At 42.8% G+C, this 13,645-nt stretch overlaps 1 protein-coding gene across 3 annotated transcripts in view; it reads right to left on the minus strand.

Annotated features, from left to right (window-relative positions):
- Nucleotides 1-13,645, minus strand: part of RMND1 (required for meiotic nuclear division 1 homolog) — a 52,836-nt gene that overhangs the window by 19,027 nt on the left and 20,164 nt on the right. For all 3 annotated transcript variants that reach the window (XR_006786157.1, XM_045843439.1, XM_045843438.1), the window contains exons 5-10: nucleotides 9,054-9,093; nucleotides 7,188-7,288; nucleotides 5,422-5,528; nucleotides 4,434-4,498; nucleotides 3,613-3,689; nucleotides 1,495-1,615 (exon numbers count right to left, since the gene is read on the minus strand). Coding sequence is in view for 2 of the 3 variants with exons in the window: in XM_045843439.1 (XP_045699395.1) it covers nucleotides 1,495-1,615; nucleotides 3,613-3,689; nucleotides 4,434-4,498; nucleotides 5,422-5,528; nucleotides 7,188-7,288; nucleotides 9,054-9,093 (511 nt within the window). In the remaining variant the exon portion in view is untranslated. The remainder of the gene's footprint in view (nucleotides 1-1,494; nucleotides 1,616-3,612; nucleotides 3,690-4,433; nucleotides 4,499-5,421; nucleotides 5,529-7,187; nucleotides 7,289-9,053; nucleotides 9,094-13,645) is intronic.

Consider the following 13,645-nt stretch of genomic DNA (forward strand, 5'->3'; position numbering starts at 1 on the left):
TGCATATGTGCGTGCGCGTTATACACGGGAGTGCATTATACACGGCAAAATACGGTAGGCTCTCCCTCCCAGGAGCACGCCCACGCCCTTCTTCCCCCACAGGCGCTGCATCTCCTAAACGCCGGGGGTCCCCACGGGACCTGCAACCAGGGGAGCAACGGGCAGGGGCAGCTAGTCCTGGAAAAACGCCCTGAACCTGTCTCTGGGGCCCCTTTGCTCTGACTTCCCAGTGAGCCAGAGCAGCCCCGCCTAGTCTGTCTCCTGTCACTTCTTCTGTTCTAAGCCCTTCCTTGTGTCACTGTCCCTTGCTTTAATAAACACTCTCAAAATTAAAACAAACAGCAAAGCAAAAAGTAGGCTTTTAAAATTTTCTCCACTTTTTTCAAAACCTCAAGTGTGCAGTAGGCAGACTTCTAGCGTGCCGCCCACAGACCTCGGCCTCCTGGTTCACGCTCCTGTGCAACCCCCACCCTGGACTGTGGGCCTGGCCAGTGACTTGTTTCTACCAGAGCGACGGCACGTCACTGCTGTGATTAGCTTACAAAAGACTGTGACTCCATCCTTCCGGCGCGTCCCCTCTCTCTTCCCTCAACCTTCCCCTGGCCCTGCTCCCCGAGGAAGCAGGCTGCCAGGCTGTGAGCTGCTCTACGGAGAAGCCCATGTGGCGAGGAACTGAGGGTGGCGTCTGGCCCAGAGACGGTGGGGGTGGGGGGAGGCACGGCAGCCAAGGGGCAGCACCAGGGAGACCTCCGTGGTGACGGCTCTGTGTCTTGATAGCGAGGTTACACGGATCTACACGTGATAAACTGCAGTAAAGCTCTGCACGCACACAGTACTAATGTCCATTTAGTTTTCTCTCTGCTCTCCCTGTGCGGTTCCCCTCCATCACGGCCGCACCCACCACTCCCATCTGGCCCCGACCCAGGCGTCTCTCCTCCACTTTGCCCCTGCGCCGCTGCACGCCTGAGAGACAGCTCTAACTGGACGTCCTCTGTAATTCTGACCTCAACTTCAGATCTTCACTTCAGCTCCCCCCGGCCCCACAGGCAAGTTTCAGTCGTCCTTCCTCCTCCCTCTCCCTGGGCTTCCCTGACACCCTGCACTTGATTTGCTCGGAGCCTTCTTTCTGCAATCCATGTCTGCTCTCGCCGCCTCCATTATGACTCCAGACCCCATGAACACCTGCTCAAAACCGGGGAACACTCCCTCGTGGGCCGCTGGGCCTCCCCACTCACCAGCCTGCCCTGCTCTGTAGAGCAAGTATCCGAACAGCCTTTTCCACAGGACAGCTGACAATTTTATACAGAACAAGAGTGGAAAGGGGAAATCTAGAGGTCTGAGTGAGTAGAAGTCAAGATAATTCTCCAAGAACAGTGAAATACAATTTCTTAATTTAAAATTTGTCTTTACACAGTTATGCAGATTATATGCAATAATGTTTTTAGGCATTATAGGCAATAATAATCTTTTTCTATAAAAGTGAAACATACATACCTTAACTCTACGAGCAATGCTTAGGAACTGGCAGGTTTTATCATAAAGCTGTTCTAGGTTTTCTCTGTCCCAGTAGAAATCAGGCGTGATCAAGAAGTCTGAACTCAAGTTTATACGGTGTCTTAAAAAAAGGAAAATCATAAATTGTATTTTCTGTCTTGAATTAAAAATCATGGCCTCTTTACTTTTTTTTATTTTAACGGTGCTTTAAGGTAACTGTTGACCTTATAATACTTTTAAAAAACATAAATAAAAAACTTAAAAAAGAACTTTTAAATTTGCAACCAAGCTAATTTAATCTTTATTGTTAGTATTTATGAAGTAGTTTTAAAACAAAACAAGATTTAAAAAATTTTTCTTTTTCATTAAAAAATTTTATAATATACACACTTTTTTTTTGTGGGTAGGTAATCACATGGCTCAAAAAGTAAACAGTAAAACCTGACCAGTCTTGCTCCCATTCTTACCCCCATCTTTCCCTTCCCCCGCCCCCACAGGTAACCTATGTTAGTTTACCTGTATCCCTCCAGGGCTTGCACGCACACAGAATTTCTCTCTCTTAATTTCTATCTGTTTTTACATAACAGGTCTAAGGTTACTTTAAGTGAAACGTAAGTTGTAGTAGTAACATATAAATAGCTGCTCACTATAAAAAAGGAAAAAACCTAGAGAATTCAGAAAACAGCGGTAGGGCCTCTTATCGGAATACACAGCTCAAATCCCTTAGGCCTTGTCAACACATTCCTGTGTGTTTTTTTCAGGTCTTTTTCTGTGCATACGTGTATGTGCGCGCATATGTGTGTGTGGTATATACACATCAAGATAAACATGAACACTTCGTTTTGTTGGCCTACACAGATCATACCATATACAATTTGTGATCTATTTTTTAAAATCACAAATTTTATGAAAACTTGTCATTCTTCGCAGATTTGCCACATGCCTTTTAAGAACACATAAGGAATCTTATTGTAAAGAGAAGAAAACTTAGGATAAGGACGGCAAGACTCTGTGAAACTTATTCACAACCTAAGCGTATTTAGCCCTAGCTCCTGAGTTTTGATAACTGGCTATATCAAATTCTGCTTGCGTTACTAAGAGAAGAGAAGAGACTCTACCCCACTTCTCAGAGAACTCAAGGCTTTAGATCAGCAGTGGGTGCTTCTGGGGAGTGGGGTTACTTTCTTGGTACCCTGAGTTAGGGTCCCTGAGCTATGAGGAATGTGTAGATGATGAAACGCAGGACCACTGCTCTCCAGGCCAAGCATCTGAGGAGACCCTGGAAAACAACTCAGATCAGCTACTCACGCTGAACTCTAGCAGTTCATCCCCCCCGACACTGGAGGGGACAAACCACTGAACAAGATTCAAGACTTTCCTTCCATGGATCCTGGGAAATTATGAGAATAATAAACAGAAACTTTTTCACACACTTAACTCAAGATGATGCATTACTATTTCATCAACTTTAAGTCACAGTTCTCCCCATTTTCACATCTCTGAAACTGGGAGGCATCTTTATAATTGACGATATCTTAGAGGTGGCACTTGTGACTTGTCAATGCCTTCAACAATGTATGTATGCCCAAGAGAGAATGTGATAGAATCTACATCCAAAAAAAAACCCTATTTCATCAAGTGCAAAATATAGATTCTGTGATAAAAAGCCCCGTATCACAGTTTTAACTGGCATTGTTACTCCTCTCCTGTGGCATCTTATGGGGTCTCCGACAGTGAATAGGGTACCTAACTTTTCTGTAGCCATTAGTTCTGTTTAGCATTATGAGGCAGTGGTATACTTCTACTGAGAGTTCCCATTATCCAAACGCTAGAATGTATCTTCCTACCTTCAGAGAACATCAACTACACTCTCTCACGTAGGTGTAATGCAGTTTAACTCTCCTGTCTTTTGCACACGTAGAACTTCCTCCAGCAGAGTCCTAACACAGCCCAACTGCTATTCATGGGCAAGAGTTCTCCACGCTTACAAGGAATGAATTGAAAACAGCTGCAAGTCCCACAAAGGTGCCAGTGTTGGCTCTTTCCTATGGAACTACAGGAGTGTTTTCTTGAGATCATGAAATATATGAAATATTTTATTTACTGGGAACATTTTACCTTAGGGCAAAGAGTTCACCCATTTTCTGCATAACTTCTTCGTGAGATAGTTTCACTTTCCTCCCAGCTTTTAAAGCCTATTTGGGAGGGAAAAAGAAAACATACGTACATACACAGACATCTGCACTGAGCAACAGGGCTGCGAAGCAAACTCTGACACGGCGTAATTTCAATCCAGCGTACTTGCTATGACTGGATAACTGTCTCCCAGGCATCTCACTCCGAGACAATAAATAAATAAATAATCAATCTTATCAGGTAGAACTTTTGTATTTCCTTTTCTCATTTCCCTTCTCACCTGCATTTTCTATGATGTATGCTCCTAATCTCCTATTGAAAATTCTGGGCATCTTATCCCAAGTATAATTAGCTTATTCATTCACCATAATACAAAATTAATTATCGTAAATGTGACTTTTAATGTATTTTCAAATTTTGATACATAACTTTATATGTATTTTTTATGCCACTATTTTCCTCATAATTTAGCAAATGACCTTTTTTTAATCAAGAAAAGTGATCAATCTCCTTCCTTAGAGAGGAAACACTTTGATATTTTTTAATTCCGCTGCATAAAAATACTGCGCCACCAGAAGAAAGTAATTTGAATTTTATGCTTGAAAAGTAAAAACAAATATAAAGTTTCTTTATTGATCATTTTATATGTAATTGGCTGTTCTTTTTCTTAAATGAAGTATAGCTTCCTTAGTGTTTATTATTTTTTCATTGTACTCCAAAATATATTATTAGAGTGGGAAATTTGTTTTTTTCCCCAAACTGAAATCAATCCTTGAAAACGAACAAAAGACTGGTATAATTACCTCTGGAATTGACTGAATGGACTCCACAAACTTATCCAGTGATGCCTCCCAAATAGCCAGTTTCACTGGGGAAAAATTTCACAATGGATCATTTCTATATCGTCACATTCACAGTTTTCCAAAATGTAGAATTGCACAGTACTTTCCCTGCCACTTCCACAATATTTTAAGATGCAAATGTGCTAAAAATTTGAAACTAAAGTTCAAGAATAGTTAGTTATCTTAAAGGACAGCACTACAGTGGAAAATGATGGAAGAAACGAAGTAGATTTCCAAGCCCTGCTGGCAGACCAGAGCTCCATTAGGTGGAGTTCCTGACTTTCTAATGCTGTGGCTCGGGGACCAGAGAGTGTGGGGCACACCCTGGGGTGAAGCGGGGCTCTGTGGACGAGGCAGCGTCGGACTTTCCGCCTTCCCTCCCTCTCACAGGGGCTCCGAGCATAGCTCAGAGGTGTCCAGGCCCCCAGGCTGGTAGGGCTGGGTTCCAGCAGCAGCCTAGCACAGACTGGTGAAAATGAAAATCTTAGGGAACTTCTCCAGATTTATTCAGGTGCGTGGATCTTTCAAAAATCCCCCAGAGCCATGAGGACTCTCTTGCACTTCTGTGAAAAACTGGAGTGTGTTTTTCTACACCGAGGCCTGTGCCAATGTCACTGGGCGGGGTGTTCTCTGCCTGCATTGGAGACCACCTGGTAGCGATCGTCATGTAGACAGGAGGAGAGGAAAATAAACACAGTAATAATAACAATCTAAAAATATTTTTGGAGAGGGTAAGCTTTATCAATACAATTATGAGTAGCTTTAGAACAGATACCTGTGTTTATACTCTGTATCATTCTTCTCTTGGAGGGGGAAAAAAGTGAAAGGAATGCTAAGGCTTTGCTGAATATTCTGTGAAAACATGCCTAAATCTTTACTGAACACTTAAGCTTCCCTTGATGAAATGAAAACTCTGTAATCCCTTGTTTAATAAGTAGTGTTAACTCACCTGAAAGGCAAAGAGCATTCGAGAAAGCAAATTTCTCTAGAATGGCGTCATCTAAATCTAGCTCTGAATTCAACCTGATTTCCCCGTGGTGAAGTTTAGACTGCCCCCTGTGGAAAGGGAAATGAAAAGAATGTTCTAAATCTTAAAACACACTTAATTTTTTTTCTTTTGAAGAAGTCGCCTTACAATCTTTCTATAGGTCATTTTGGTAATCTGTATCAAGGGACTTATAAATGTCCTTATACTCTTTGACCCAAGTAATTCCACTTCTTGAAATTTATTCTATGGAAACAAAAGATGCAAAGAAAGATTGTATACAAAAACTTTACAGTCCAGTGTTTAACAGTAAAAAAGTAGGAAAGAAACTAAATGTTCCATAGGAGAATGGTTCAATCATAGTATCCCACACAACAAAAATTATAAAGCATATTCTGCAAGGATATTTACTGGAAAGGGAAAATAATCACAACAGATTGTTAATCCAAAGAATGTTGACTGAAAGTATACGCACCGTGCCATCTAAAATCACACTGACGTGGTGTGGCTGGGGAGGTAGACGGGAAGCTGAGAAACTAAGGTGTACGTGTAGCGAACTCTGGAAGGGAGTGGGGAGGTGGGGAAGTGGAGGGAATTTAGAATTTAAACATCAGAGAATTACAGGGTGAATCTTCCCAAAAGATGTCGGACAGAGAGAGATGGGCAAAGAGGGCTGGACAGACAGAATCTGCTCTGAAGACGTCAGGTGGAGGGAAACAAACACACAAGGACGAGAAAGACAGCAGGGCTGACAAGACCCTTCACGAAAGGAGCTCAGCCCAGGCCCCAGAGGCGAGTGGGGCGGCAGCCACTGGGGGCAGAGGTGCTAACTGCAGCATCAGGGTTTCCGTCAGGAGTCAGTGACATGATGCGTGACAAGCACCGGGGACAGTGCCCGGCCCAGGGCACGCAGCTGAGCTCCACTGGCCACTATTCCTTAGCTCTTCTCCCATCCGGCCTCTTCCTGATGGTCCTAAAGCTCTGCTCTCATCACTTCCGTTCCTAACACGAATCCTCTCCCCCCTATTCCACTAGACAAGCAACTCCAGGAGGAAAAAGACCTCTTGACCTGGTCCCTGCTGCCTTCTCTTTCTGTCCTAACAGCTCTCTCTCCGTTTCCTCCCCCTTGCTGAGACAGGCAGCTGCTAGGGTGTGGCCCACCCCTGCACCTCACCTGGGAATGTATGTCAGGACCCCGTTTCCTCAGGTGGTTCTCTTCGATCAATCACCCCCTGCCCCCGGTACATTTCCCATTATACCGAAAGTATGGCAACAGGGAAAATGGGTTTACTTGAAGAGAAAACTACCAGAATAATTGGAGGGGTTCAATTTTCATGAAGGCATACTACTTTACTGATTTAGGCTGCCTATGAAAGTTACCATTGTGGGGTTATACTACCGACTTGTTTTAATTTATGGGTAGCCTGAGAAAGTAAAAAAGTAACATCTACCCACTAATTGTTAATATATAGGGGAGAGCAAAGCAGGTTCACAGTAGTGACTGCGTGAAACACAAGGGTTCATTCTTGTATTACTACTCACTGATTACTGCATTACTTTCCAGATGAACAACTGTAAACCTCCCTTTGCCCACCCGCGTATTTTTAGGCTTCACATTTGTAACAATAACTTTTTCCTTAAAATTTGTCTCCAAATTCATAAATTATCTCCTCTACTACTTTTCCCTCATTGTTTCAAGTGCTTTTTTGTGAACTGGGTAAACTGCTTACTCTGTTTTTATGTAGTTCAGCTCTTCGTTTTCCCAGTGCACCAATGCAATTTCATAGGGCTGGTTTTCATGTTTTTCTAGAATCTGCAACACATGCCTCATCTAGAACAAAAGGAAAATTAACCAGAAATTATATAGTGTTAATGCTTATAATATTTTCATTACATTTGATGACATTTCTTCTGTTGTTTAGTTTTTATAGAAAAGGCAAATTCATTGTGATATTAAACTCATCATGAAGATATATTCATTTGTCTTTGCATTTGGAAACCACAAATGAGCAGAAAGAAAATAAAAATTATCATTATCCCACAGCCCACAGAAAACCACCAGTAAATTTAGGGTTTGTATTCTTTAAGTTGAACAACACAGAGGTGAGTGCGGAAAGTGACAGTCTCTCTCTGCTCTCCTAAAGTCCTAACGCCCACGCCATTAAATCTGGTGCACAGCCTTCCAGACATTTTCCCGTGTGTGCGCATATGCACATTTACTTGGCTTTTTATAGAAGTGGGATCACAGTGTGCATATGCGCATTTTCAGACGAGATCGGTGCGTTCCGGGGGGTGTGGTCAGAGACCATATGCACATTTTCCAGGCTGGCTCTTTGATGCAGAAACTGCAATGTCCTTAACCATCCTAAGTGTCCACCCGCGGGGGATGGGTCCTACTCTCCACTTGGACAAGGTCGCAGTGCGCATCCTTACGCGTGTAGCTTCCGGGGCTTGTGGGTATATTTCTTTAGGAAATGCTAGATGAAAAGACATGCACACTACAATTTTGGTAAATACTGCTCAACTGCTCCTCCACACAGTTTTTCCAGTTTTAGAATCCAAACATTTATGAGAGCGTACTTTAAAAACATGGCGTACTGTCTGCCTTTTACATCACTTTCAAGTAGCCAATTCGTACTGTCTTTTCCTACACTTCTCGGTCATTTATATTTCCCTTTGCTTCAGGAACCCCTCCAGCCACCTTTCTCTGTGTGTGTGTGTGTGTGTGTTTGCTCTTAGTAAAATGGGGATTGTGTAAGGTATGTTTTTTAACTAGCTCTGCTATTATATGGGAATATTTGTAACCTGCTCTTTTACTGTAACTGTATTGTAAACAGTCTCCACCATTCCCTAGGGATATTTTTCCACAAGATTTTTAAGAGCTATCATAATATTCTGCATTTACTGCAGTTGTAGTCAAATTAGCTAAATTTGTAGTATTTAATGAACTCCCTACTATCATGTATTTTGGTTATATCTCAGTTTTGCTACTGTAAACAACTTGTAGATGGATCTCCCTATACATCATCCATCATGCATAACTGCAATTATCTCCTCTGGGTAATTTTCTAGACGTGAAATTGCTGAGTTACATATAGTAAAGCTTTAATGTGCAGTATCAAACTGCCTCTAAAAAAGGTTGTATTAAAAAATTTTCTTCAGAATCCTGACTCTTCAGTGTCCCAATCAGGATAATGAGGAAATTATTTCCTGTGAGTGATAAAAAGTTCTAGAAAACTGATTTAGAATCAGACTCAGACCAGCTAGTTTCCCGTGAATGCTGTGTATATTATTAATTTTGTAATTATCATGTAGATTATCATGTACAAAGTATTTTCCCTCTGTCTCCAGTATAGCTACAATTGTTCTGATTCTCCAAAAATTAGTGTATGCTCAGAGAGTGGAGAAAGTAGGAATGTATAAGCCAAAATATATATTTTGGAAGATAAAATTGCTAGGATAAATATCACATAATACAGAGAAAATAAAATGCGGATTATCTGTTAATTTATGTTCCAATGGCTCAGACTGTCAGGGGCTAATTAACAATTTATTTCGGAAAACTGTATTTTTATACTTTTACAATTTATACTTACAGTCTTGTCTTTCACATTCCAGAACACAGCAGCTCCTTCCCTGATTTAAAAGAATAAAAGAATCAGTGAAGTTAAAAGTAGAATACATTCTTTAGCACTGTATCTATAAAGCCATGCTTAGAGGTAACTTGTTGAATGTATCCAGAATGCATTAAAAAACATATGATTTATTACTGATTTGACTTTATGGTTCCTAGACAGATTTGCCAAAACATAACTACTCTTTGAACTCTTAATAAACACTTACCCTTCAAAAATTTTGTCCTAGTTTTCAGAATAACTATTATTGTAATATTATATGAGGGCAGACACCCCCCCAAAACTGGAATTATCTTCTGGAGGATGGGCCCTTGGACTCCAGGCTTCCCCCAGGTATGTGATTGTTTTAGGGTCCCATTTGCATAAGTACACTAGCTGGCATTGTTGTGAGAGGGTGCGTTTGGCTTCAGTGATTTTTTTTTGTAGAGGCTTTCAATGTATTTGCCCATTTCATGACGAGTGATTCACAAGTGCACCAGCCCACACAGCCCTCAGTGTTTAGCAGTTTTTGACCAAGAAACGGCATGACCCTGATGGCCCACCCTCCCTATTCCCCGATCTCGCCACAAGCAACTTAATTTTGTTCCCCTGGATGAAAAGAGTCCTCAAAGAGCAATGTTTTGCTGGTGTGGAAAAAGTGTGTGTGTGTGTGGGGGGGAAGGGCAGGAACACTAAAAGGCATCAAAATCAGCAAGTTGGAAAATTGGTTTGAGCAGTGGAAAAATGTTGATAGGTGTATTGCATCAGATGGAGAGTACTCTGAAGGTGACTAAAGTTCAAACAAGTAAGAATACCAAACTTTTTACAAATTAAGTCCTGGGTCTTTTTGGGTGCCCCCTCATTTAACTTGATGTATCTTGACTATTTCATACCTGCTTCAATTGAGACTTGTCTTAGCTCTCCTATAGACTCGGTTATCAGAGAAAAATGAAGGGTCACAATTTTAACAGTCTGGAATGAAGAGACTGAGGTAAATTAAAGCCTGAGGTGGCCACGGGCACCCAAGGAGCGAGGCTGCCCGTCCACACGGTGCTTGCGGCAGAGCTACTGCGCAATGAAGCCACGGGAGGCCCTCTGCACCCAGTGCTCACTTTGGTGAAATGTAAGGCCTGTAAACCAAGTGGTTTTTAAAAATATTTTATTGATTATGCTACTACAGTGGTCCCATTTTCCCCCTTTCTTCCCCTCCACTCTGCACCCCACCTCCCACCAGCATTCCCCCTCTCAGTTCATGTCCATGGGTCGTACACATAAGTTCTTTGGCTTCTACATTCCCCACGCTATTCGTAACCTCCCCCTGTCTGTTTTGTACCTACCATCTCTGCTACTTATTCTCTGTACCTTTTCCCCCTCTCTCCTCCTCCCACTCCCCTGCTGTTAATCCTCTGTGTGGTCTCCATTTCTGTGATTCTGTTCCTGTTCTAGTTGTTAGTTCATTTTTAGGTTTGGTTGTTGCTAGTTGTGAGTTTGCTGTAGTTTTACTGTTCATATTCTTGATCATCTTCTTTTTCTTAGATAAGTCCCTTTAGTATTTCATATAATAAGGGCTGGGTGATGATGAACTCCTTTAACTTGACCTTACCTGGGAAGCACTTTATCTGCCCTTCCATTCTAAATGATAGCTTTGCTGGATAGAGTAATCTTGGATGTAGGTCCTTGCCTTTCATGATTTCCTATACTTCTTTCCAGCCCCTTCTTGCCTGTAAGGTTTCTTTTGAGAAATCAGCTGGTAGTCTTACGGGAACTCCTTTGTAGGTAACTGTCTCCTTTTCTCTTGCTGCTTTTAAGATTCTCTCCTTATCTTTCATCTTGGGTAATGTAATGATGATGTGCCTTGGTGTGTGCTTCCTTGGCTCCAACTTCTTTGGGACTCTCTAAGCTTCCTGGATTTCCTGGAAGTCTATTTCCTTGGCAAGATTGGGGAAGTTCTCCTTCGTATTTTTTCACATAAGTTTTCCATTTCTTGCTCTTCCTCTTCTCCTTCTGGAACCCCTATGATTCGGATGTTGAAATGTTTAAAGTTGTCCTGGAGGTTCCTTAGCCTCTCTTAATTTTTTTGAATTCTCATTTCTTCATTCTTTTCTGGTTGAATGTTTCTTTCTTCCTTTTGTTCCAAATTGATGATTTGAGTCCTGATTTCCTTCCTATCATTGTTGGTTCCCTGTACATTTTCCTTCATTTCACTTAGTGTAGCCTTCATTTTTTCATCTAATTTGCGACCAATTCAACCAATTCTGTGAGCACCCTGATCACCAGTGCTTTGAACTGTGCACCTGATAGGTTGGCTCTCTCTTTACTACTTAGTTGTATTTTTTCCTGGAACTTTGATCTGCTCTTTCATCTGGGCCATTTTTTTTTTTATCTAGGTACATGTTATGTAGTAAGGCGCAGAGCCTTAGGTGTTCACCAGGGCAGGGCAACCCATGTCACTGCGTTGTGAAGCTGTATGTGGGGGAGGGGTCCGAGAGGGAACAGTGCTGCCTGTCAGCTCTCCGCCGGCTTCCAGGCCCCTCCACCGCTACCCACAAGCAAAATGGGCCCTTCTGGTGCTGATTCCTGGGTGGGTGGGTTTGTGTCCATTCTAGGACCCTGTGGGTCTGTCCCACAAACCCTCCTGTGAGGCTGGGAGTTTCTCTCGCCACCTTAACCCCCACAGGTGTTTTCATTCAGAGGTCTGAGGATTTATTTCCCCCTGCTGGAACCCTGGGTTACGTAGTCTGTCTAGCTCCCACGTTGTTCCTACTGGTTTATCTGCACACAAATGTGGGATTGCCCGCTGCGCCAGCCACTGCCTCGCCCTCCCTGGTCTTCCAGCTGCAGCCTTGCCATGAGTCCTCTCTGCCAGGGCGGCCCCTCTCCACCCCTCCTACTGGTCTGGGTGAGTGTTTCTTCTTTAACTCCTTGGTTGTCAGACTTACATACAGTTCAATTTCCTGGCAGTTCTGGTTGTTTTTTGTTTTTAAATTTGTTGTTGTCCTTCTTCTCATTGTGTGTGGAGACACAATATGTTGACCTATGCCTCCATCTTGGCTGGAATTAAAGCAAATGGTTTTTGATTTCTGAAGTTTGACATGCTGAGCTGTTTAGGTAGTAAATAAAAAAGGAAGTTATGGCTCTGGGTTATTGCCCTGGAGGAAGGAAACGTGGTAATGAAAGGAAGGTAGAAATACGCTCGCCCTATTATCCATCTTCAGACATTTCTTAAGCAAGGCACTTGGTATACGTAAAGGTCAATGATTAGCATATGGGATATGAGGATGAGTTCGTCTAGTTCCCACCCTCAAGGACCTGCCCATCTAGAAATGACTGCTACCTAGGACCAGCAATAACAATAGCATGTGATCAGCGTTCTAACAGAATTATGCAGCACACATACTTGATGTATATCGGAGGGACACAGTTCTCAAAGGACCAGCAGAGGAGCCAAGGAGAGAACGAGCGGAGGCAGCCTGGCAGAGTGCACGCCGTGGGCTCAGGCAGAAGGTGGGAGGCACAGGGCAGCGTCTCGGAGTAAACAGCCAACAGTCTGAATGGCTGTGGATGCGGGCAAGCAGTGGGCACTCGGGGTAGAGGCAGGGAGAAGACAACCCCTCAAGGAACTTTGTGCTTTGATAAGGTGCTGGGTCAAATTCCATAGACATTTAGGCTGGAGAGTACAGTGATCAGAATGATCTACTGAGAAATCTTCTCGCCTGTCACGGACAGACAGACTGGTGGTGGGTGAGAAGACAGGCAGGAGACCAGGCAGTAAGTCGTTGCAACAGGCCAGCATACAGTCTCAGGATGTGGACCTGAGAGGTGTTCAGCCACGGGCAGGGTTACGATTCCGAGTCACTGCTAGGCAGACGGGGGGCCTGGGGCACCGCGCGCCCTCTGCCCGGAGCTGGGCTCTGCATCAGGGAGCGCAGGAGCCCTGGGGGGCCACCAAGCACTTGGCGTATGCCTGGTTCCAACAGAGAGATGCTGTAGCGTAAGCCACACACCGGGTTTCAAAGACTTAGCTTGAAAAGGAGAACGTAACATTTCATGCACATGGAACAAATACAAAATAATATCGAGTGTAAACTGTAATCAAAAAAATTAAAATTACCCTGTCATGTTCTTAGGGAAAAAAATGGAAACTTTCATTAATTATTGACTGATTCCATGTTGAAATAATATTTTACGTATGTTGACTTAAATAAAATATACCATTACATTTATTTCAGGCATTATATGTATGATATTATTAGTCTTGTTCAAAATTAAATTCACCTTTTTTTAATAAAAAAATGTGGCTATCAGAAAATGTGTTACAGACGAGGCTAGATCTGTGGTTCCTATGATATTTCTAATGCACGTCACTGACCTAGAGGACATCAGAATTCAAATTCCTCACTTGAGGCAAAGGGGACACTATTTTACTTGGACTACATGTTAAACTCTCTAAAGCAGCATCAAAAGAAAGGGCACCCAATGCGCGTGCGCGGGCACACACACACACACACACACACACACACACATCAACACAAACTGACAGCTTCCAGTCATCATCTACCACAAGGACAGAGACC

Source organism: Phyllostomus hastatus, unplaced genomic scaffold (assembly GCF_019186645.2).
Source record: "Phyllostomus hastatus isolate PE091 unplaced genomic scaffold, TTU_PhHast_1.1 phas_contig_40, whole genome shotgun sequence".
Taxonomy (NCBI): Eukaryota; Metazoa; Chordata; class Mammalia; order Chiroptera; family Phyllostomidae; genus Phyllostomus; species Phyllostomus hastatus.